Raw genomic sequence first — 25,450 nt, forward strand, 5'->3', positions numbered from 1 at the left:
TAACTGGCGATTTGCTAACATTTGCAGCCAAGGTTCAGAACTGGGAACAGAAGCAGTCAGTAGACCGGGCATGTGAGAGATCAAGCAACCAATTAAGACTAAATCCATTGCTTCTGGTAAATGAGCCCCTAGAGGGCCATGGGAATTTGTGTCCCGGGCTATTTCGACTCATCTACCCAAGGGGCGCATTGTTTGTTCCGATTGTGAAAGGTGTAGGTGAGCGTATTGGCCTCTAAAACTGGTGCTTGGTGCTGGTGCTTGGTGCTTGGTGCTCCTTTAGGACTTTGGGAAGAATATTGCCGATATGATAGTTGACATTAGTCATATCTTTAAAAAAAATGACACAGGAAAATCCCAAGAGGAATAGTCATACCAAAAATTTACAGCAGGCATGTCCAAAGTCCTAATCCGTTCTTGGGGTTAAATCCTAAAAAAAGCTCAACAACTTTGGTCGGCCCTCATGCATGTTCACTTCATCAAAACTGGCCCTATTTAAAAAAAGTTTGGGCACTCCTGGTTTACAGTGAGCAACTGACTGCACAATATATATATAGTATGGTAAAATGCTCCACTTAGGTGAAATGATTCAACGGTTTGGGCTTTAGTAGTGATATACCATAAAAAGTAGCTTGAGGGTTATAGGTTTAATTTGGAAAACCAAGCTGGTCTGTTTGCGATAGCTGGGATACTGTCAAAGTAAACTAGCATTGAATCATGTCATGTGGTTGTTGGCCCCTTTGGAGTGGGAATTTACTTTAGGAAACAACTGGAAATTCTCCTGCAAGATAGCTTTGACTGATTTATTTGAGGAAAAGTATTTTTATAATAATAATAATAATAATAATAATAATAATAATAATAATAATAATAATAATAATAGGTGCTTGGTATGACCAGCCCCTTGATCCGTAGAATTTCAAATGTTTATTTGATTTGGTGATCAAATTGCACAGGGCACCACCACCACCATGTAATTCAATCAAAACAAAACACATACAAACAACATCTTCCCAAAAACACTTTAGGCATGAGGGGTTCATAAACTGAACCCATTCATGCAACAATCATCAATTGCTGACCATAAACAAAAATATAATTGAGAGTAAATTGATCATTGCCTGAACCCTCATAACACTGCAATTCCTTTCAACATTCGTATGCCATTTACTAAGAACTTAAATGCGCTTGTGTGAACTTCTATTTGACTACAGACTTAAGTAGCAGAGCATGCTTTTGTTACAGACTGCAAAATTTGCAAGACAAACATTCTGTGGGATGAACTATGTATCAGTGCTGCAGGTGCATAACTACGGCTGCTGTTAGCGTAATGCTATACTCAAACAACCATTTGAACTCTGAAGATGCCTGTCCTCTACTAACCCTAAAACACCCCAAAGCAATAACAGAATCTCATGGCCGTACAGAATGTATAGATCTTTAACATCCCTTTTTGTGTTACCCATTCCCTATGTACTACACATACTGAAGTCATGTTGATGTGATGTGATGTGCATGTATGTCTCTGTGTGACATCAAAGAAGAAGCTCTTTTACAAGATTTTGGAAGAAAGCGCATTGACACCCAAAATTGTGTAAGGCTGGCCTAAACTGGGGTCCTTCGGTACTTCATGTCCAGACCTTAGTGTTTTAAGGGGATGTTTTACCTGGAATAACAACCCTTTGGGCTGCAACTGTGCAGAAAGTTTTCCGTTTAAAATTGAGAGCTATGCAGCATTTGCCAGACCTAACATGCCATATGAGAGTGCCAGAACCCAGGGAACTTCTGCTACTCTTACTTCTCTGACCTGCCTTGGTGAAGCAGCACTGAGGGGTCTGCTTGCACTTTCACCCTCTCTTCCCCCTTTCATGCTGGGGTTCTAAAAGTTGCATACTGTTCTTCCATCTTCCTGTACTGGCTTGTTCTATCAGTGGGAGAATTCTGTTCCTGGTCATTGTGCTTACCTGCATCAGGCTGTCTCTGTGATTCACTGTCTAAACCTTTTAGGCTCGAAGGGAGTTGAAACGCTTGAAGGAAGAGGCTAGGCGTAAGCATGCTGTTGCAGTCATTTGGGCTTACTGGCTTGGACTAAAGGTACTCTCTTAAACGACTCCCTTATGTCAATAATGAACTCAATAAAAAGCGTGCTCTCTACTAACGCATAATCAACCTCTGGTGCTGTGAGATTGCTCTAGCAAGCATGATCTTTAAGGAAATTACTCTTTCCCATAGATTAGACTCTTAGAAACAAGCAAGCAAAATGGCGTTGCAGATTATGCCAGACAACTTTATGTGTGTGCGTTTTCAAATCTATGCAGCTGTTTCAAAAACATTGCTAATCTTACCAGCAGTGTGACTTATCAAAGGGATAATAAATAGTTTTAACCAATAGGGGTGTCATGGCAGCTATTGACAACAGCTTGCATTGGCGACAATTCAAGTAATGGCAGACAATTCTTTTCTGAACCACCTTTTGCTGTTGTGTGACGATAGCTCTCTGCTTTCGTTGGTTGTCCAGAATTACTAAACGTTGAGTATGCTTAATTTTCCTTCTGATGAGGATGGATCCCTGCCGGCAAATGGATTGCACCCACATGGAGGGACTATTTGTGTGAGCGGATGCTTCCAGGGGATGTGGGCAAGAGAGGGGGCTAGATATGTGACTGCTGCAATTTCTGCGGCTGCAGCAAAACTCCTCCTGCCACAGTCATATAGGAATCGCAGCAGCCACACACAGTCCTGATTTGCATGTCACACTAAGCCAAATTATGGCTTAGTGCAGGTGTGGAGGAACCCTCCAGATGTATAGTGGGAGCCGTTTATGCATACAGGGTCCCCGAGCAGAGTTTGCAGGCACTTTGCAGCTCCCTGGTTCTTTGATGCGGCTGCGTCATGCCGACATGCGGCCGAGCCAGGTTCTTTTATCGCTGACCATTGACCTGTAAGCAACTGAAACAAGGGCAAATTTCTTAAAGGTGCAACACCATTCCATTCAAATCAAGAAGGGGATTGCCATTGATTATATTTGTGTTACAAGTCAAATACCGTATTTTTCACTCTATAGGACACACTTTTCCCCCTCCAAAAATGAAGGGGAAATGTGTGTGCGTCCTATGGAGCAAATGCAGGCGAAGCCTCTGAAGCACAGAGGGAGAGCTACCCCCGCCCTCCGGAGGCTTCGCGTTGCTTTCGCTGAAGCTGCCTGAAGCCCCCGGAGTGCAGTGGGGACTCCTGCTGTGCTCTGGAGGCTTCAGGCAGCTATCTGCAAGCCTTCGGAGTGCAGCAGGAGTTCCCGCCATGCTCCAAAGGCTTGCGGATAGCCGTCTGAAGCCTGGAGAGCGAGAGGGGTTGGTGCACACCGATTCCTCTTGCTCCCCAGGCTTCGCTTCGCTGGAGAGGCGCTGCACAGTTTTCCCTCTCTGCGCAGCGCCCCTTCAGCGAAGCGGGAGGAGAAATGGAAGGGGCTCCTTTTCTCCTGCTGCTTCACTGAAGCGCTGAGCAGAGAGGGGGAGATTCCTCCCCCCCCCCGTTCTCCCCCTCCTATGGTTCGGTGCGTCCTATGGAATGGTGCATTCTGTAGAGTGAAAAATACCGTATATGAAGACGCTGTATATTCTTGCTGCTTTCTGCAGCGTCGGAGCATGTGCTCGCGCTGGCCAGGGCGGGTGCGCTCCCGAGGGGCGTGGGGCGCAGAGGGTGCCCTCCCAGGTGCAGGGTACTGCTTGGGTGCACGGAGCGGCGCACCCACAGCGGTAGAGCGAGCCACTCATGGCGGACATTCAGCGCACCGCCCGCCCGTGACTCCCAAACCTCCCCCAAAGGTCAAAACATAGGGGGGAAGGCTGCCGGCAAAGGGGCACAGCTCCCCCCTTCCCCCAATGGCTTGGGGTAGACTTGGGAGCCGCTGGCAGTGCGCAAAATGTCACACACCCCTCAGCGAAGACACGTGGGGTGGTCCGCCCCCACCACACCCCTCTTCCTCCGTCCCTGGCCGTTTGTTAACCAGACGCTCAAAGATCAAAGCAAGTCATGCTTGATGTGGTTCGGCTCTCTCTTTCTCCTGTTTACATGATTTTGAAAAACTTAATGAATCTTATAGATACTACAGCTCAGCTGTTTCCTAAGAGCTGCCCTTTCTAGATATCTAGAAATCAAACACATATGATATGGTATGTTTTTTTGTGTGTGTGTGTGGGTGGGGGTGTGTTCTCCATTTTATTAAGAACCTGATAATGTCAGGTAGGGATAATGAGGACTTTTTCTCAACCAGTGTTTGGGTTGTACCAGTTCAGACACCCTTGACTGAATGCTTCTCTACCAAACATTAATATGCACAAAGAAAATAGGAACCAGCTGTCACTTCCTGCCTATGACCCAATGGGGCTCTCAGGAGGTTATGGAGCCTTGGTAAGCTGGTCTTCGACCATAATAAATTATCTATCTATCTACGGAGCCTTGGCCAATGAGCAGTCGCAGGGGGGCAGCCAAGTTCTGCTTTTCTCCCCACCCTCTCCCCTTGCAAAATTACTATGGACGCTTAAGCATTGCCATTTTACAAATAGCCCCTAACTGCATGGAAAAGTGTCTTACTTTGGTTCAGGAGGGTCCCTCGCTATAATTTCTAGGGTGGGTTGGAGCTGCGTGGCAAAAAATGGTGTCTTTGCTAGCCGGGGTGGGAGTGGGAGTCTAGAAACCTCTGCTTTTTCTGGGGCTGCAATATTTTGTGCAAAGGTAGGAGTTGCACCTATTGCGGCCCACCCTTAATGCCCCCAGCCCCATGGTTCCCAACATGGGGCGCACAAACCCCACAGGGGCGCTAGTTTGATTCTTAAAGGAGGCAATTTGAGAATGAGTTATTAACGGTGAATGGCCTTTTAGGCTTCCTCCACGTGAATAGGAGTTCACTTTTTGAATAATAAGAATTATGTGTCAATGGCGGGAGCGAGGAAATCAGGATTTTAGAGATGCGTAGGTGGGACATGGCCAAAAAAAGGTTGAGAACCACTGCTGTAGCCTCAACCATGTTTTTCCTCTGACCTCACCTCCCCACTTGTATGTGAACCCCAAAAAGTTGCTTGTCTATTTATTACTTACTTATTTCATAAAATTATACACCGCTTGACTGTAAACAGAACAAAACAAAACCTCAAAGCGGTCTACAAAAGATAAAAGGGTAAAATCAAGAAAAATTGGCAACCCCACTTTAAAACAAACCAACATTAAAATACTTAAAACAAAAAAAATTCCTTCCAGTAGCACCTTAAAGACCAACAGATCTGAAGAAGTGTGCATGCACACGAAAGCTCATACCAAGAACTAACTTAGTTGGTCTTTAAGGTGCTACTGGAAGGATTTTTTTTTGTTTTGACTATAGCAGACCAACATGGCTACCTATCTGTAATTAAAATACGTAAATAGATTCAAATTGCCTCAGCTTTCTAAGCATCTGCAAAGGCTTGTCTAAACAGAAATGTTTTTAGAAGGTGCCAAAAATATGGCTAACCTGATCCAAAACACCCACCCACCCCACTCACACATGAAAACAAAGATCACCACAGCCAATCACAAGCAAACAATCACACCCTAGGCCAACCCCAACCTCTCTCACCACCAAAGGAACACAAGTGAACAACACAAGCAACGCTGACACCAAACTCTACATACATTAAACATAATAGAAACACCGCCTCCCGACCCCACCCCTATCCATCTTCCCTCTCTCCACCCCCCCTTTCTTTTTTCTTTTCTTTTTTTTCTTTTTCTTCTCCCCCTAATGCCTCAACAAATGAAACAGATTTGTAAAAATGTTACATGAAAAAAAAAATACGAGGCACTACACTTCTGTAAAACAAGAAAATCCTTAATAAAATATTTTAAAAAAGTGTTTGCTTGATCTCAGTAGGCAGGGAGTTCCAAAGTGTTAGATGCTGCCACATTAAATGATTGAGTTCTTACAAATGATGGAATGTGGCAACTGAATTCCAAAAGGTTCCCCACTTAGTATAGAGAGGAACATTCAATCATGTGGGTCCTTACCTGTAAACTGAATTGGTACCACCCAAACTCAGGTTTTCTGATAATAATAAACACATCCAGAAATGCTAAAGCCTCTTAAGTAGTTAATGAGGATTTTTATTTTGCCTGTGTTTACCCTAACTTTTTATATCTGGGGGGAACCTAGATTGTGGTCTTGCCTCTGCAGAACAACTCTAAAAATTGTCTCCTTGCAATTTAGTGTACTACTTATCCTTATGAGAAGAAAACAAAAACAAAAGCTGAATGTTTACTCTTGAGTTTTTGATTTCTCAGGTCCGTAGAGAGTACAGGAAATTCTTCCGGGCCAACGCTGGAAGGAAGATCTACGAATTTATACTTCAGAAAATTGTACGTTTCCCTCCCTCCTTATACAATTACTGCAGCCAGTCATCATTCACCTGCAGCCAGTCATCAGAAAAGAATAGCAAACACAATCATTTGAAGTTTTATTTCTCAACATACATAAGAGGGGCTGATTGGAGGAATGCATAGTGCATTGAGAACAACACTGCTTTCTCTATTAATGTGTTTGTTTTTTTAATTATCTGTGCTGCAGATGGCAAAGTAGACTGCATTTAACCAAAAACAAAAAGTTGCTCAGCTCCTCACAGCAGTGCCGCAGAAAGAGCAGGAGTACATGAGCCCATGGCTAGCTGTGGCTTAGTCTTGCAGTGTTAAACTGTGGTTTGGTGCCAGTGTTGAGAACCTTTGTTCCTCCAGATAATTGCTGAGCTACAATTCCCATTCCCCTTGGCCATTGGCCATGCTTGCTGGGATGAGTGGGGGACGTAGTTCCGCAACATCAGGAGGTTCTAAAGGTTCCCTACACCTGGGTTAGTATCACATCAGAACCAGCTCCTTGGCTTAGTAAAAAGTACAATGGTTTTACACTCAGTTGTTGCCAGCAGTGTAATATCTTTTTGTGTAAATGAAGCTGGATGTTGGTTTGCCAGATCTTGTGAATAGGGAGTGTGGTTGTACGAAGCCTGCTTAAATAAAAAAAAATAGTCATTTAAAAGCAAACAAAAAAACACAGGTTGCTTAATTCTCCTTACCATAGATGCAAAAGTATTTCTTGGAAATGAAGAATAAGATGCCTTCTTTATCGCCAATCGATAAAAACTGGCCAGCAAGGCCTTATCTCTTCTTGGATTCAACTCACAAGGAACTGAAGAGGATATTCCACTTGTGGAGGGTAACCATATGATACAAGAGTTAATTGTATTTGTTTGTTTGTTTGCATTTTTATTTATAGTCTGTTCTACCTTCTGCTCTCAGGCACTCAAAGCAATTTAATGTATAATATAGTGTTTTGTTTTATTGTAACAAACATAAACATGAAGCATTGGAACATCTGAACAAATAAAATACGATAAAAGCCATTAATAAAGGACCAGGGGGACAAAACATGCAGTGCGCCTTATTTTTCATTAGAAGTGTCTCAGCAAAAATATGTATTTCAGAGGCTGTCAATAGTTTCAAATGGCATCAATCCAAAGAGACTGAAATTGCTCTTGGGTTTCATTTGTTAGTGGAGAGCTAACATTTTCTCCCCGTGAAAAGGTAGTGCCTTTAATCTTCCTTAGTAGCGCCTGTATAGTCATCAATCTTGTGAGAGAAGGTAGCTGTTAAATTCTATTTACAGAAAGCTTAAAAGTGTGACTGCCTTACTGAACTCTAGCAAAGTCCAACTGGGAACTGTGCACACGTTATTTGGAACTTCCCAGATAAACTGGCTGAAGGTCAGGGGTCTCTGTTCTCTCTCTCTCTCTCTCTCTCTCTCTCTCTCTCTCTCTCTCTCTCTCTCTCTCCTTCCTTCCTTCCTTCCTTCCTTCCTTCCTTCCTTCCTTCCTTCCTTCCTTCCTTCCACAGTTTAGTTAAGTTGCTGAGGATTTGAGAAGTGTAAGCAACAGTTCTTGAAACAGCCCTCTGGGTGATTTCCATATTTCCCCATTAATCTACACTTTCCCCAGCCATTAGAATTTCCTTAAACCTCGTATTCTGGCCTCTATGTTACTAATTAGTTTTATGAAGCAGAGGGAACATGTGTAACGATCGCTGTGAGCATATCTGTTCATCCTGCGAGATTTAGTCAGAGGAGTTATTTAAGAAGCAAAAGGTAAAGGTATAGGAAAAGGGACCTCAGACAGTCAAGTCCAGTCGTGAACGACTCTGGGGTTGCGGCGCTCATCTCGCTTTACTGGACGAGGGAGCCAGCGTTTGTCCGCAGACAGCTTCCGGGTCATGTCACCAGCATGACTAAGCCGCTTCTGGCGAACCAGAGCAGCGCACGGAAACGCCGTTTACCTTCCCGCCGGAGCAGTACCTACTTATCTACTTGCACGTGCTTTCGAATTGCTAGGTCGGCAGGAGCAGGGACCGAACAACGGGAGCTCACCCCGTCGCGGGGATTTGAACCGGCAACCTTCTGATCTGCAAGCCCTAGGCTCTGTGGTTTAGACCACAGTGCCACCCCCATCCCAGATAAGCAAATGGTAGCCAAGTAGAATACTTCCCCCCCTTTTTTTTACACTTTGATGCCCTGCCTAGGTTGCCTTGTGATGAATGCGTGTTCACAGGGAAACAGGTAGGAAATGAGGTACTTCGTGTGGAGCTGATTGCTGCGTTTATATAATTGCCTGTGGGATGTGACTGATTCAATCCAGAAATCCATTAAAATTGGCTTCTTATGCACAAAGGGAATAGCAAGGCATGGCAGCTGCTCTTCCGAAGCCACTTTCAAAGAATAGCTTTGTGATTCATCTGTAATGCTGTTTTTGTAGTGTAAAAAGTACCGGGACCAGTTCACAGACCAGAAGAAACTGGTTTATGAAGAAAAACTGGAAGCTAGCGAACTTTTCAAGGACAAGAAAGCTTTATACCCAGCCAGGTAATGAGCCGTTCGGAGGCCTATGCTGAGGCTGCAAGATTGAAATGACCTTATTTCATAAGGATTGAGGGGAAATTTGCTAGGAAATCCTACTTATCTCCACTAGCAGATGCTGCCTGTTTTAGGCTTTCACAACTTTGCTTATCTCCATGGACTTGCCCAGAGAGCTTATATTACATGGATTATTGGCTTAATAAAATATTTCTTCCAATGGCTTTACATCTGGAAAATTGAATCTAAGTTGGTTAAGCACACTCAACACGCCACGTACAAGGCTATCGAATTTAGGTACTATGTAGGTTTCAAATGGATGTTACATAAAATCATAACTTTTTTTTTAAAAAAAACAACAACAACAACTTTACGCCCTTCCCCATTTCTCCCATGCCAAAGTGCAAGAGAGGGGATTATTGAAACCTAGGAATAAAGAAGCTTTCTAGGAGATGCCTCGTCATTTTAAAATTACACACTTCCCAGGAGTGTGTTGTGTTGTATGTGTTTACATCTTCATGAGGCCTGCCTGGTATCAGTCAGCAACTCGCACAAATATTCTGAAGAAGGGATTTATTTATTTATTTATTTATTTATTAAATTAAAACCTCGCATTCTAGGAAACTTCTGTGGGGAGCAGGGACTGATTGTGGAAATGTAGATCCCTGCGTGACAACCATGGAAAATTCAAGTTTCATGCTAGGGGTTATTAGGGAAAGGACTGAAAATAAAATGTCAATTCAGTGATGCTTTGGAAAAAGGCACAGAAAAAGTAGCAAGACCTCTGTGAAGAAAGACCACAGCCATATACATTGAAGCTTCTAGTTTACTTTACGGCGAAAAAGGGGCAACACAATAGTGGTTTATAAAGTTACATGTGGTTTGAAGGAATTTGAGATTTCTCCTCTCGTAATCCAGATCTTGGGGGTCATCCGGTGAAAATTAATTAGTGGGTGATGCAGGAAAGACGTAAGGAAGGACTATTTTGAACACAGCCCATAATTAACTTAAGACGTGTGTTCGGATACCACTCAGGTCTTTTTTCACTTCGGTATTAAAAAAAAAGCAGCCAAAGTTAAGTTCTTTATCTTATCAGTTTCTTAGACAGGTAGGAGCCGGTCATCATATGTTTGGATGAATCTCAGGCAGCACTCCTTGTTCCAGACAGGGGTACACACAGTTCATATTGCTCCAGGGGTTGTAACACTGTCTGCATTCCTTTTTCCTTTGGAAGCGGGGGAGGGGGGGAAATCTAATGCAAAACGATGACAAAAAATTGTTTGGGAATCTTAATAAGTGTTGTAAGAAATGCATTCTTTTTGTAATTAAATATATGTTGGGTGTCTGTTTTGTTAGGAGAGTCCTCTGACATAGTTGCAGATTAGACTCCTGGGCTACATGGCTATAGGGCTATGTGTTCCTCTCACTGGGTTTTCCTCTCGGGGTTTGTACCCCAGTCTCAGTTTCCCAGATGAGGAAATGTGTCTAAAGTAGCCAGAAGTGGTAATTGTTACATCACAAATACACATGTCACGCACAATTGGATTTCCTGTGAGGCAAAGCTCTGAGGGGCAAAGGATTTTATTTTATTGCTCCTGCAGGGTCTTAATTTACCTACTGATTATAATGTAGAGGCATGGCTCCCTTAATAGTAGGGGGAAATTGAGTGTACAGGAAACCCAGAAATTCTTCAGCCTAGGAAAATTCTGGGGGCTGAAAACCTCACCATTCCTTTCAGGTTGAGCATAGTGAGCTAGCAAAGTTACCTTCCAAACCTGTAATAATAGTGGTGATGATGATGATGATGATGACGACAACAACTTTATTATTTATGTGTCCCATCTAACTGGGTTGCCCCAGCCACTCTGGGTAGCTTCCAGCAAAATATAAAAAACACACATAAGAGAACTTTGTCAGCATCTCCCATTAAATGCTCCCTAAACAGCTCAAAGCCACAATACCTCAAGGACTGCCTCCCCACACATGAACTGACCCAGAACCTTGACCATAATCTGAGGTTATTCTTTGTGTGCCTCCTCCATGAGGGTGGCACCACAAGAAAGGGCCTTTTCTGCAGTGGCTCCCTGTTTGTGGAATGCTTTCCCCAGGGAGGTTTGCCTGGCACCTTCATTGCATGTCTTTAGGCGCCAGGTAAAAACATTCCCCTTCTCCCAAGCCTTTTGATAATTCCTGGGTAATTACTGGATAATTAAACAGTCTGTGGCCTTTTAAACTGGGGTGGGGGGTGTATTGTTTTTCTATGTTACTGTGTTAGATATTTTTCTGCTTTTATATTGTAAACCGCCCACTGATTTCCGGATAAAGGGCAGTATAGAAATTTCATTAATTGCCAGGCAAGTGGCTGTTTGCAAGCTTGACTAAAGGCATGCCAATGGAGCCATTTTATGAGCTTTCTTCATCTCTTTCTTTCTGTTGTCTCCCTCCAGTGTTGGGCAGCCTTTCCAAGGGGCTTACCTCGAAATCAGCAAAAACCCCAAGTATAAGAAACTAAAAGATGCCGTGGAGGAAAAAATCATCATTGCTGAAGTAGTAAACAAAATCAACAGAGCAAATGGAAAGGTAACACGCACAAAAAAAGCTTATACCCAATGAGATTCATTTTTGTTCCCTTTGACTTATTTTACATAAGCTTATTACCGTGTGAAGCAAAAGCAAAAAAATGTTGCTTTTAATAATCCTGTATCCCCAGTGCTAAGGGTCCTTAATTCTAGTTTGCCTTATTTTAGAATAGCTATTCCCAATGGTGATGGAATGTTCCAAGGCATAAGCATCAGTGAGACCTGTGACTTATCCTGTCCCTAGTTAACTAGATCCTTATTCCCATTTCCGTAGCCATTTTGTAATTCATGCCTCCATTTCAAGATCGCAAATTCATTTGGAAAGGGTAGCCCTTTCGCCACTGAACCAAAATGTCTGCTACGTTTGTCAAGACTTGAAAAATCTTGATACAAGCCAGACCTTGAAGTTGCATTGCTTCTTTAATAGCTACCCCTATGTATTAGCCCCGTGAATAATTCCTGTCGTTCTTCCTCAGTGCACTGCTAGGATTTTCTTGCTCACAAAAAACAACGTGCTGCTTGCCGATCAGAAATCAGGGCATATCAAATCAGAGGTTCCTCTAGGGGACGTCACGAAGGTGTCCATGAGCTCCCAGAATGATGGCTTCTTTGCTGTGCATCTCAAAGAGGTAGGTATGAAATCCTGTATAATATGAGCAAACGCTTCGTAATTCAAAACTCGTGATGGTAGTAAATCACAGCCTATACAGAATAAAATTGGAATTTTCTGCCAACCCCATATCTGCACACTGTATGTGTAAATACATGATGTTTCCTTTGAACTAGCACCCTCAACTACAAGTTTACTATACTTTCAGCCCCTTCCCTATTTGCCCCCCCCCATTTGAACAACATATAGCAACAATAACTTGCCCAGTGGTACATTCCTCTAAAGTTTTGTATGTACTATGTACAGTGGAACCTCTGTTTTCGAACGTAGTCCGTTTGACTTCTGAAATGTTCAAAAACCGAAAATCAAAGTGCTGTCAGCAAAGTGAATGGTGAAAATGGAAAGACATGCTGCGAAAGCTGTTCAACTTCCGAGGCACGTTCAAAAACAGAAGCATTCACTTCCAGGTTTTCAGCGTTCGGCTTCCGAAACGTTCAGCAGTCGAGACGTTTGAAAACCGAGGTTCCACTGTAGTACATAGTAAGTTTATCTCTGCATTATAAATTTTAAAATGCTGTCCACAGGGACAGTTGTAGGCAGAATAAAAGTATTTTCTGTCTCATTTGTAAAGGAAAAGAAGGCGAAGCACGTTTCACCCAAAATGTCCTTCCTTGAAGTGCCTTCTGTGCTGAGTAAGAGACATTCCAAATATTATTTAGCCAAACTTCAATAGGGATTTTAATAGATTGTTTCCAGTACTGGGCTTTGGTTAATTGGGCTGCTGATAACAGAAAAAAATGCTGCGGGCTTATCCACACTTATCCTTTGCCCTATGCTTTCCAGGCACAACTCCACACTTTTAAAGCTCCTTGTTCAAGTGCTCTTTTTTCCACTCACTTTTCCTGTGAAAACCTGCTCTCTAAAGCTGAAGAGCAGCAAACAGCAATTCAGGTGTTTCATGGATTGCTGTTTGCTCCAAATCAGCTGCAAAGAGCTGGTTTTCAGGAAAGCTCTGGGGCAGGAAAAAATAGCGCCGGGAAACAGAGCTCTAAAGCTGGGAGAAAGTACGGATAATCCGTTTGAATTCGATTGAATGATAATGTGCGAGTTTCCTTTTCTGTGCCAGGGATCTGGAGCAGCTGGGAAAGGGGACTTCCTGTTCAGCAGCGATCACCTGATTGAAATGGCCACGAAGCTTTACCGCACGACGCTCAGCCAAACCAAGCAGAAGCTCAACATTGAAATATCCGATGAGTACGTCTTGGCACTTGCCCACTTTAAACAGCTTCTGCTGGGAGAAATCGAAATGACTCTAAATGAAAAGATTGGAACTGATTTAATAATATGAAAACAAACTGAAGGTTAAAAATAGGAAGGCTGATGAGAAACAAACCACCATGGAGAGACAGGGAAAGCATGTGGAAGCAACAGCCTTGAAACTGTTTAGCGAGGGGGCCACCACAGAAGCGGCCACACTCTGCTCTCTATTTCCCCAACCTGCCTGACTACAGTTGTAAGTCTGGGAAGCCAGTGTTAGGACTCCTCCCTACACTAAGGTAGTTTTCAAAAAGAACTTCAGTTATCCCTTTGCTGCCTTATGCAGCATTGCTCACTAACAATATCCAAAGCCTGCCCACATGACATGGGTCAATGGCCCATCTGGTTGTATGATTTGGATCTTTGGGTCTCTCTCTGCTATTTGAGCAGGGACACACATTTATGCTTTTAAAACAGTCTTTTCAGGAGTTATTTCTTAGCCCCAGCTTCATCTTGACAATTTGACTGGGACTTAGTAATGTGTGGAACATGATTGATTCCACTGCATGAGCAGTTTTCTTACTCTTCCTTTGAATAAGAGGCGATAAAAATCAGAGTCCCCTAGTAATCTTGGTGTGTGTTCTTGTAAAACGGGGGTCTTATGCATTCCATTACTTTCTCACCCGTTTATTGCTATAGAATTACTTGCTCGCAGGAGGGTCTGGAAGAAAGGGAGACTTGTGAATTTTCAGATGACTTATTTTTGGCGTAAGCTGAATTGTCAGCGCAGATGGTGTTTTGGAGCCCTTTTTTATGCAATAGGAGGGCAAAATGCATTTAATCTACTAGTAAACCATAATTGTCGATAGCCTTTGTTTCCAAAGGTGCCAGACTTGACCAAAATTAAATCTGTGTGTGCTTGGTAAATATTTAGCACACTGGATGAGTCTGCTTAAAGCAATTTCAATAACACTTACGTGATGTAACCCTGCAGGTCTGTTTCCTAATGATGCAAACAAGGCCAGACTATGGTAATCCCTAGTGTACAGCTACTTGTGTTCGCATTTGTGTGGGTAGGGAGACTGCTAGTTCTACAAAGCATCGAAAAGGAGGTATACAGGACTCGCAGGGAGCATGGGAGCTTATGGTCTTCAAACACAATTATGGTTATGCTTGTATGTTGCTCCTTTAGTCTAGCAATGACATATGTTTATACAGGTGTACCTTGGTTTTTGAACATCTTAGTTCTCGAACGTTTTGGCTCCCGAACGCTGCAAACCTGGAAGTGATTGTTCCAGTTTGCGAGCTGTTTTTGGAAGCCGAATGTCCAACGGGGCTTCCATGGCTTCCGATTGACTGCACGAGCTTCCTGCAGCCAATCGCAAGCCGCGCTTTGGTTTCCGAACATTTTGGAAGTCAAACGGACTTACGAAACAGATTCCGTTTGACTTCCAAGGTACGACTGTATTACCAGGTGTCCCTTTGGGGCAGAGGGATCGAAAAGAAACTGAGGAGCAGTGCTTAACACCTTTAATTGGGACTACTGCTCTGCCCCTAGAAACTGCATGAAAGACGATGGTGCATTGGAGCTCAGAATATTAGTTGGGGGGCACTGCAACTCAGGGACAGACCATGTGCTTTTGCTTGCAGAATTTCCCAGGTCCAATCCCCAGCATCTCTGGGTAGGGCTGGGAAATATTCCTCCCATGATTCCCTGGAGAACTTAGCGTAGGCAATACTGAAGTGAACAGACCAATGATTCGACTTTGTGTAAGGTAGCTTTTATGAGCTGGGGGCCATCAACCACCAACAGATGAGGAAGGTGCGTTAGGTTTCTCTACATTGGCTTACAACAGCGTAACTACTCCCACCATTCCTAGCTAGCAGGACCTGTGGTCAAGGATAATTGGAACTGTACAGTCGTACCTTGGTTGTCGAATGTCTTGGTTGTCAAACGTTTTGGCTCCCGAACGCCGCAAACTCGGAAGTGAGTGTTCCGGTTTGCAAACATTCTTTGGAAGCCGAACATCTGACGTGGCTTCCGATGGAGTGCAGGAAGCTCCTGCAGGCAATCGGAAGCCGCGCCTTGGTTTTCAAACATTTTCAGAAGTCGGAAGGACAACCAAGGTACGACTGTATGCCGAAAACAACCAGAGACCCAAGTTTTGGAAACACTGGCTTAGAGCAACAGTTGCCCTTCTTCTATGCATCATTATTTGTTGTGGTCCTTTCCTTGCGGCCTTTCAGACGATGGCGCATGATGAAAATATGAATAAACATTGCTCGCTAGGACTTTATGTAGTTAACTCGTGTTTGGGACAGGATTGGTGTAACACTGCTGACCATTTGCCACAGTTTTTCAGTTGCTGGCTGATGTGCCGTTTATGTATTTATTAAAACAGTTATTCCTCTCCTGCCTTTCACGATTGTAATCCATCTAAAGTGGATTACATATTACAGTGCATTTTTTTTTAAAAAAAAAAGTTTTAAAGATGTGATTTAGTTGAGGGAGAGCGAGAGAGAAAGAAAGAGATGCAATCCATCACCAATGATGAATGGAGCACTGCACTCTAAACGGCTGACCACTTTTGCCATAAGGTTTTAGGGGAAGGGATTGAGTGGATGGGAGTTCTGGGCTAATGGCTCATCAACTGGGTAGGTGGAAAGATGTAATCTGTAGAAGCTCTGAAAAGATCAGGCTCCTTCGTCCCAGGAGCTCTGCAGTTAGTTTGATTTGTGGCTTCTGGTTTAAGGCAAAAATCCTTTTGAAGTGTGCTAAATCCCTGTTGGAAACCTCGCTTAAGATAAAATGCTGGAAAGAGAGGCTGCCTTTTCTAAAAGGTGGCGTGCTTTCCTGCTTTGTTACCGATGGGATCTGTCAGTGCTAAATGGTGCTATGATGTTTATCTTTATTGTTTCTGGAGCTGCTGTACTGAATGTGGAGGAGGGGAATCTTCAGTAACACTTAAACTAATGGTTTGCAAGCTACTGGGAATTTAGCCTAGCCACTTGGACGTAGCAAAGCCAAGAGAGGGGAGAGGGTGTCCAAGAATTCAGTTACACAACTTGGACAGGGCTGAGTAGGAAATAACGTGGTCACTGTGAAAAGCTGAATAATATGAAAATGAAGGGTTTTGGATATTAAATGGATTCAGATAAGCCCTAAATTGTCATACAGCAGATATGTGGGAGCCAGGGCCCAGATGTAGCCGGTTCTACCCTACACAACCAAGATGTTTCTTAGAAGCTTGGTTTTACCTTATTATTTTTAACAAAGCCTTTCCAATGGCTGAGAGAACCCTCCAAATGTGATTGTGCAGTTTGCCTTGAAGAGCATTCCTTACATGCAACAAGGATGTATCAGTATGTTGTTTGAAAAGCAAGGCACCGCCGACCCAAAGCTAAACCGTTGATTTCAACTGGAGAGGGTTGGACACACGCCTTGCTTCCTCGTTGCAGTAAATGGGGTCTAAAAAGTGATTAATTTTGGCTGAATTGTGCCCATGGTGGTTACTTTTGTAGGACAGGGCCTGGTGTGTTGAGCAAAGAACCATTCAGTCTATCAGCAGCAAGGGAGAGGAACATTCTGATGGGAGCAGCTAGAAGGGAGGAGGGCTGAAATGGGTAGGAAGAAGGGACCAGGCTTTGGAAATTACATTGGAGCTACATGGGACGCAGGTGGCGCTGTGGGTTAAACCACAGAACCTAGGACTTGCTGATCAGAAGGTCGGCGGTTCAAATCCCCGCAACAGGGTGAGCTCCTGTTGCTTGGTCCCTGCTCCTGCCAACCTAGCAGTTCGAAAGAACATCAAAGTGCAAGTAGATAAATAGGTACCGCTCCGGCGGGAAGGTAAATGGCGTTTCCGTGCGCTGCTCTGGTTTGCCAGAAGCGGCTTAGTCATGCTGGCCACATGACCTGGAAGCTCTACGCCGGCTCCCTCGGCCAATAAAGCGAGATGAGCACCGCGACCCCAGAGTCGTCTGTGACTGGACCTAATGGTCAGGGGTCCTTTTACCTTTACCTTACATGGAAATAGTAGGCATATACGTAGGAATGCTTATTTTATGGATCTCTGTGGGTGGTTAGACACATGTGGAAGCAGGAACAGTGATTCAAATGGTTAGTCAACATTGTGCCCTCCATATATTGTTGGATTCCAGCTCCCCTCAGCCCCAGCCAGCATGGCCAATGGTCAGGGAAGATGCATATTGTAGTCCAACAACATTTGAAAGGTACCACATTGGCTATCCTTGGGTGAACGAATCTGCTGAGGGCCGGGGGTGGGGGCTGTTTCTGAATTGAGGGATTTGGTAAGAATAGTTCACAAATAGGACCAGGTTAGGTAGTACCCCTTAGAGTACACCTCATAGGAAAAGTGGACCGTTTGTGGAAAATGTGGGCTTTTCAACTTCGTTTACTAACTCTGCCACCCTCCAAAAAGGTTTCTTTTTATTTTTCAGAATTGCTTTGACTTGACTTTAGAGGAAGGGTCAGCAAACGTTTTTAGCAGGGGGCCGGTCCACTGTCCCTCAGACCTTGTGGGGGGCTGGACTATATTTTGAAGGGGGAACAGAATGAATTCCTATGCCCCACAAATAACCCAGAGATGCAGTTTAAATAAAAGGACACATTCTACTCATGTAAAAACACACAGATTCCTGGACCATCCGCGGGCCAGATTTAGAAGGCAATTGGGCCGGATCCGGCCCCTGGGCCTTAGTTTGCCTACCCATGCTTTAGAGGATTAAAAAAAGGAAGCCATCACAGAATACATTAGCTAGCAAAGATTTCATGACTTGAGAATAGAGAGCAGTCAGTTTGCAGCGAGCAATTAAGACTTTGCTTTCTTCTGTCTTATGCAGAAGGAGGATGAATGAGTCTCTTGGTATCTTCCTTGTTCCATGAGACCCACCAGGCGGGGTTGGAGGAATGTGTCCCATTTTGACTCCATTATTTCCTCGCGTCAAGTGTGGCGGGGAATAAATATATCTGTACTCAATGTGCTGGAGGCTGGGATACAGCTGAAAAACATTTTGCGATTGCTTCAGCCGGCAGTAGAATTTCCGGCACACCATATTGAGCCAATCTTGAATGTAAAGCCAAATTGTGACATTTTGTATTTATTCCAGTGTCTGCATTTTGATTTTATTTTTGTAAAATCATGCTAAGTGCTGAAGGGCAACACAGTAAGTGTGCCAGCCACTTTCTTTCCTTTTCTCTGTATGATTCTGTCTGCTGTACTACGTGCTCTGGCAACTTTCCAGATTAGATTATTGCAACACACTCTACGTGGGGCTGCCCTTGTAGATGATTTGGAAACTTCAGTTGGTCCAAAACAACTCTCAAAATATGAAGATATCTTTTATCAAATAGCAGCCCTAGTATTTGCTTTTTAAACGGTGCTTGGCCTGATACCCGAGATAGAAAATCTGGACATTCTTCTTGTCTGCCCTCAACAGTAATATTTCTATTTTTTTAAAAAAGCAAGCCTTTTGTATTTGTTTAAAAAACCAATAAAAATTGTTTTTTAAAAAAAAATAAACAAAAGTATCTGGCATTTGCAACCTGTTAATAACCCATTAACAGAATGTACAACCTGCCTCACTGCCTAGTATAAGCAAATTTTGGAGGTAGGTCACTCACTTAGCACTATGGAAGATAAGCAAAAATCAAGGGTGGCGGGAAGGGGGAGTAGATTTGCAGTGAGTTACTGGGTAGGAATATCCTATGTTGGCCATATTCAGGTCCATTGATTTTAGCATGTCTTCTCCAAGTATGATTAACGTGAGATAATCACCTTCTATTTTATTGCTAATATAAAGAGGGCTTGCGCTTCTTTGCTTTCTCCTTGCTGCTGCAGCCAACTGGGACGAACACCATACCGAACTGAAACCTGTTTTTTTGCACCTCCTAGGTTCCTCGTTCAGTTCAGACAAGACAAAGTGTGCGTCAAGTTTGTGCGGGGCAACCAGAAGAACGGCAACGTGCCCACTTGCAAGCGAAAAAACAACCGGCTTCTCGAAGTTGCTGTACCTTAATTTATGCACGCACTCTCCCTACAATTCTCCGTAATGGTGCAATTTTACTCATTTGGCAGGGGGGTGGGGTGGGATTTGAGGGAGGAGCAGTCTGCTAAAAGGTGCGACTAACTTATTGACCACCCCCCCTTTTTTTTTTTTTAGTTGTTACAGCTTTTGGTTGATTTTTATATACAGGCTTTGTGTGCTGATAGCATATTATAAACAGAAGGATGCCTTGTCGCATATAATTTCTGTGGTCATTCCTTACTTTTTAATACCGCATATTGTAAACCCCATACACTTTCATGGCCCATTCCTCATATTTATTCTTTAGAGCAGAATCCTTCGCCGCAGGCTATATAGATCCATTTCCTCCCAACCCTATTCTGTGGCAGAGCTCAGTCCAAAGGGTTAATCATAAACCAGGACTGGAGAGTCTGGCAAAATTCTGGGGCTGCTGCAGCTACCTTGTTAATTGCAAACAGCACAAAGCACCAAGTAATTTGATCTTTAATGGAATATGTGGGGCAGGAAACCCTAATTCTGCAAAGCAGAAGGAATGTACAACTGCATATGTAGCAGCTGCATATGGTTTTTTGTTTTGTTTTATTTACAGTGCGGGTGGGGGAAACCTAGCATTCTGCCTCAGACTTTTTAATTGTCAGCTTTTAATGACTTTGTAAGACTAGGAAGCAGAAATGAGTCCATTAAAGAGGCAAGAAGTGCGTTAAACGGTTAACAATAGCCACACAACAGCGCAAGGCATCTCTTTTGTTCTCTATGGGATCTCCCACCCCTCTTTAAAAGGACCCTTCAATGTTTAAAACTCCTTAAAAAGCAGTTGTTTGCATGGGGAAATGAGGTATTTTACACTACGTGTCAAATGAAGGGATAGAGGAATTTTCTCTCTCCCCCCCAGATGTTGGCATGCATGCTGTACAATGTGCAATAAAGCATTCATACAACTTGTGAAAATTATTTATAATAACTTCTGTGGGTAATAAAAGAGGAGAGATCCTGCCTATCTGTTGTGAGGACTTAAGTTAGGCTAGTTCTATCTTAATGTTGACGTTATCACTTTGGAAGAAGGGGAAACCATTTCGGTGGGGAGGTATGTTGTACATAAATTTGATATTAATGATAAATAATTGTTTTAATTCTGTGCTGTTTGGTACTCTTGTGATAACCATATTTTTGTATTTCAACCAGTTTTATATAAGTTTGTGTGCCTGATATGTAATGTGTGCACAGAAACACTTTACAATCAAGAACTGCATTCTAAACTTCCTGAATGGAGATTGCAGCTTAAAGCCTTGTATAAACCAGGAGAATTAGTGGAACGCATTGATTTATGGAGTATCGTTTTCCAGTGTTTAGACAAAAGTTAGCTAAAAGAGATTGTTGAATGTGACTGTTTGACTTGTTGATGTAAGGATGGTTTTAGATCTATTGTATTCTCAGACTGATGCAAGAACTTGCTGTCAAGGAAAGGTTTCTGCACAATATGTGCAATGCAAAAAACAAGCAAGCTCAAGTATAAATAAAGAGAAGCTTTAAAGCAATGGCTTGTCGTGTTTGGCCTTGGGTTATTTATCAGCCATCAAATACGTGGTGTTTTTTTTTTAAGAGTGCAGAGTAGAAGAATTAACGACAGCAGATCTATTGATAATATAGACCCCCCTCAGATGCATTTCTTAAATAGAAATCTTCCTGCATCTATATTTCCATCCCATTTGATCTTTGGTGAAGTGGCTTCAGAAGAGCTTTTAACCACTTGAGCTGCTGCTTCATATTAAATGCAGAAAACCCAAATTTACACAGCTCATATTAAATAGTAGCTTCACCATCTGAACTAAGAGGATTCTTCCAATATATGGAGCTGAATGCGATCCCAACATCTCTGCATATTTGTGTGGCCAAGGAACCTAATGATGCTATTCAGATGAAGAGGCAGAAGACCACACAGGTTGGTTTCTCCGTGGCTGGGGTCAGCAGGAAACAGGCCTAGCTCCCAGCCCAGTAGTGTCCCCAAAATGAACCCCTTATCCCCATATAAGTGGGTGGGCAGGTATGATTAATTCATGTGGGAAAAGTAAAACACCATTAAAATTCAGGGGATCTGGCTACTAGGGCTAGGTGATATATCAATATATTGTCCAAAACCAATTTGAAGTCCATATCATGATAATTGGTTTCATCATTTTGGACCTGGCAATATAACACAAGTCATGGGCGTGTGTTTTACGCAAAAATCACCATGTAGAGAAAACCGTTAAGCCAGCCAATGCCTGTACAGAGCTCCATTCTCATTTCAGACATATTGATATACAGTGGTACCTCAGGTTACATACGCTTCAGGTTACATACGCTTCAGGTTACAGACTCTGCTAACCCAGAAATAGTACCTCAGGTTAAGAACTTTGCTTCAGGATGAGAATAGAAATCGTGCTGCGGCAGCGGGAGGCCCCATTAGCTAAAGTGGTACCTCATGTTAAGAACAGTTTCAGGTTAAGAACGGACCTCCGGAACGAATTAAGTACTTAACCCGAGGTACCACTGTATTGTGATGTTCAGCTGGCGATATGTATTTAAATGTTGAAAACCAGATTCAGTGGTACCTCAGGTTAAGTACTTAATTCGTTCCGGAGGTCCGTTCTTAACCTGAAACTGTTCTTAACCTGAAGCACCACTTTAGCTAATGGGGCTTCCTGCTGCCACCACGCCTCCAGATCACAATTTCTGTTCTCATCCTGAAGCAAAGTTCTTAACCCGAGGTACTATTTCTGGGTTAGCGGAGTCTGTAACCTGAAGCGTATGTAACCCGAGGTACCACTGTATTGCCCAGCCGTAGCTGCTACAGTGAGGACAACATTTGACCTGCTGCCTTGACCACAGATAAAGAGCTGGCATGGAGATGGAGAGCAATATCTCCCTGCTGGAAGCGAACAGATGTCATTTGGCCCTTGTGGAAAAGAGCAGAATGCAGTCCACAAGAACATTGCAGGGGGGAGATGTTGCAGAACGTGTTAAAAATACAAAGCGAAAACCAGACTGGAGCAACCCAGTGGTTTTCTCTCTGGAGGAAGAAACCTAAAATGAGATAGGAGTATACTTTCTTCAACTTCCATTTCCTCTCTATGTTTTTAATAATCCTGTCTTTAGTGGGAAAGTCTAGCCATCCTTATTAAGAGACCCGCCCAAGTCCCTTAGAGAGAGAGGCATTGTCTCTTTACAAGATGCTTCCTGTGCAGAACCCGTGAGGACCAGTGGATAATCCGTGGAGTTTGCAGGCTTCATCTCTCTGTTGCTTCTCGCATCTGTTTTAAGCCTCTGAGCGCGGAATGTTAAGGGCTGGGAAAGGGAATGGACCACTGGGGAATTTCACAGCCCACTCTCATCCCCTCCCTTATATTTTAACATGGCAAGAAAGGCTACAGCTACACAGCTCTTTGCTCACTGACCTCAGCTACCCTCTGTGACTCGGTTGGGAAAAGTCAGCGGAGGGCTACTTCTGGCTGTCACCAAGGCGGATTTTGCAGATCAGCCCACCAGTTATGGCCAAAAGCTTTCTTTTGATGAGTGGCTTTTGCTGCAGTGCACTCTCCGACGTGATGAGCATAGGGGAGTTTGGCAGAAGGAAAACATGGCTCCACAGAGGGAGATTTGTACTTTATGCATTCCTCCATTCCCCCACCTCTGTAGAAATTGGTGGGTGAAATGCAGTTTTTGCATTGATCGTGAAACTCAGGAGTGGTAAAGTTTGGAATCTTAATTGTTAAAGATTCAAGTGTTGCTCTGTCCTTCTCCCATCTGAATCTCATTAAGCACATGTCATTTTCTTTCTGTTTTTAATTTACCATTTCCATCCCTATGAGCTGGGCTTAAGATCCAGATTTCCGTCCTTATCGACAATCCAACTGCTGATGAGACGTGCAAAACCTTAGAAGTTAGTGCAGATGGTGCAATATCTGTGCACTTTGTGCTCCCCCTTTTTTTTTTGAGGGAGGGTGCAACACAGAGCTCAGGCTTGACATTCTGGAAGACATGGCTAAGGTCATGCATACACTCAGTGCTTGTTGTTATTGTTGTTTAGTCATTTAGTCATGTTTGACTCTTCATGACCCCATGGACCAGAGCACGCCAGGCACTTCTGTCTTCCACTGCCTCCCCCAGTTTGGTCAGACTCATGTTGCTAGCTTCGAGAACACTGTCCAACCATCTTGTCCTCTGTCGTCCCCTTCTCCTTGTGCCCTCAATCTTTCCCAACATCAGGGTCTTTTCCAGGGAGTCTTCTCTTCTCATGAGGTGGCCAAAGTATTGGAGCCTCAGCTTCAGGATCTGTCCTTCCAGTGAGCACTTAGGGCTGATTTCCTTAAGAATGGATAGATTTGTTCTTCTTGCAGTCCATGGGACTCTCAAGAGTCTCCTCCAACACCATAATACAAAAGCATCAATTCTTCGGCAATCAGCCTTCTTTATGGTCCAGCTCTCACTTCCATATATCACTACTGGGAAAACCATAGCTTTTACTATATGGACCTTTGTTGGCACGGTGATGTCTCTACTTTTTAAGATGCTGTCTAGGTTTGTCATTGCTTTTCTCCCAAGAAGCAGGCGTCTTTTAATTTCGTGACTGCTGTCACCATCTGCAGTGATCATGGAGCCCAAGAAAGTAAAATCTCTCACTGCCTCCATTTCTTCCCCTTCTATTTGCCAGGAGGTGCTGTCTAACCCTCAGTGCCATCTTTCTAGAAAAAGAGGTGCCGGAACTCACCATGAAACTTCTCCCTTGTTCTCTTAGCATGGCAATGGCATCTACTTGAGAGGTGCCAGAGCTGAGCTCTGGCTGAAAAAAAGCCCTGCTTACGTTAACTGTCTGTCACACAGCTTCTGTTTTGCTTGATGAAGTTACATGAGATAAATGTTTTCCTCTGGAAAGGACCAGTGTGGTGAGCGTTGGACTCAGATGTTGTCTAGGAAGTTCTCCTGGAGCAGCAACATGGCTTTGCCCAACTTAGGCTGTTGCACCAGTTGCATTCATTCCATATGATGATAAAGTAACACACACCTGAGGTTGGATTACTGCAATGCAGACCTCAGATGGATGAAGTACAGTGGTACCTCGGGTTACATACGCTTCAGGTTACATACGCTTCAGGTTACAGACTCTGCTAACCCAGAAATAGTACCTCGGGTTAAGAACTTTGCTTCAGGATGAGAACAAAAATTGCGCAGTGGCAGCGCAGCAGTAGCGGGAGGCCCCGTTAGCTAAAGTGATGCTTCAGGTTAAGAACAGTTTCAGGTTAAGAACAGACATCCTGAACAAATTAAGTGCTTAACCCGAGGTACCACTGTACTGACCATTGAGGGGCACAGTTTTGTATAGATTAGTTTTGTTTATATCTTATACATTTCTGAGATTTTGAATAATTTTACCATTTTGGAAGTAATTAGAATTGTTTTTATGTGTATATGAAATAGATAGACCATAGAGTTGATTGGAGGTACGTAAAATAAGAAGTGAAAATGCATTTAATTTTAAATATCACAGTCACACCTTCATCTTATTGGAAAATGTATTCATGGTTCTAGTGAGCTATTCTAGTGAGCTACTCAATTTCTTGACTTTAAGAAAGCCGACTTCATAAAACTTAGGGAAGTGCTGGGTGAGATCCCATGGACAGTAATATTAAAAGGAAAGGGAGTTCATGATGGCTGGGAGTTTGTTAAGAGGGAGATAGTAAAAGCACAACTTCAGGCAATACCAATGAGACGGAAACATGGAAGGTGCCTAAAGAAGCCAGGGTGGCTATCTAAAGAACTTTTAACTGAGTTAAGATTTTAAAAGGATGTGTACAAAAAATGGAAAAGGGGGGAAACCACCAAAGAGGAATTCAAACAAATAGCCAGCACGTGTAGACACAAAGTCAGAAAAGCTAAAGCACAGAATGAACTCAGGCTTGTTTTGTTTGTTTGATCCTGCAGTTTTTAATGAAAATATTTGATCTTCATGTGCCTCCTCCTTCAGAGATTCAGAGTGTGGCAACACGAGAACAGGCCTTCTCTGCG

General features: G+C 43.3%; 1 protein-coding gene across 5 annotated transcripts in view; it reads left to right on the forward strand.

Moving 5' to 3' along the window:
• Positions 1–20,945, forward strand: part of MYO1B (myosin IB) — a 160,258-nt gene extending 139,313 nt beyond the window's left edge. For 4 of the 5 annotated variants that reach the window (XM_081908161.1, XM_081908159.1, XM_081908162.1 and 1 more), the window contains 8 exons: positions 2,005–2,091; positions 6,307–6,381; positions 7,094–7,228; positions 8,817–8,923; positions 11,362–11,494; positions 11,970–12,122; positions 13,230–13,357; positions 19,276–20,945. In XM_081908161.1, coding sequence (XP_081764287.1) covers positions 2,005–2,091; positions 6,307–6,381; positions 7,094–7,228; positions 8,817–8,923; positions 11,362–11,494; positions 11,970–12,122; positions 13,230–13,357; positions 19,276–19,399 — 942 coding nt within the window. In that variant the 3' untranslated portion in view covers positions 19,400–20,945. The remainder of the gene's footprint in view (positions 1–2,004; positions 2,092–6,306; positions 6,382–7,093; positions 7,229–8,816; positions 8,924–11,361; positions 11,495–11,969; positions 12,123–13,229; positions 13,358–19,275) is intronic. The other variant, XM_081908163.1, reaches the window with a different exon arrangement.
• Positions 20,946–25,450: the final 4,505 nt, after the last annotated feature.

The sequence above is a fragment of the Podarcis melisellensis genome (genome assembly GCF_964234715.1).
Source record: "Podarcis melisellensis genome assembly, chromosome: 1".
Lineage (NCBI taxonomy): Eukaryota > Metazoa > Chordata > Lepidosauria > Squamata > Lacertidae > Podarcis > Podarcis melisellensis.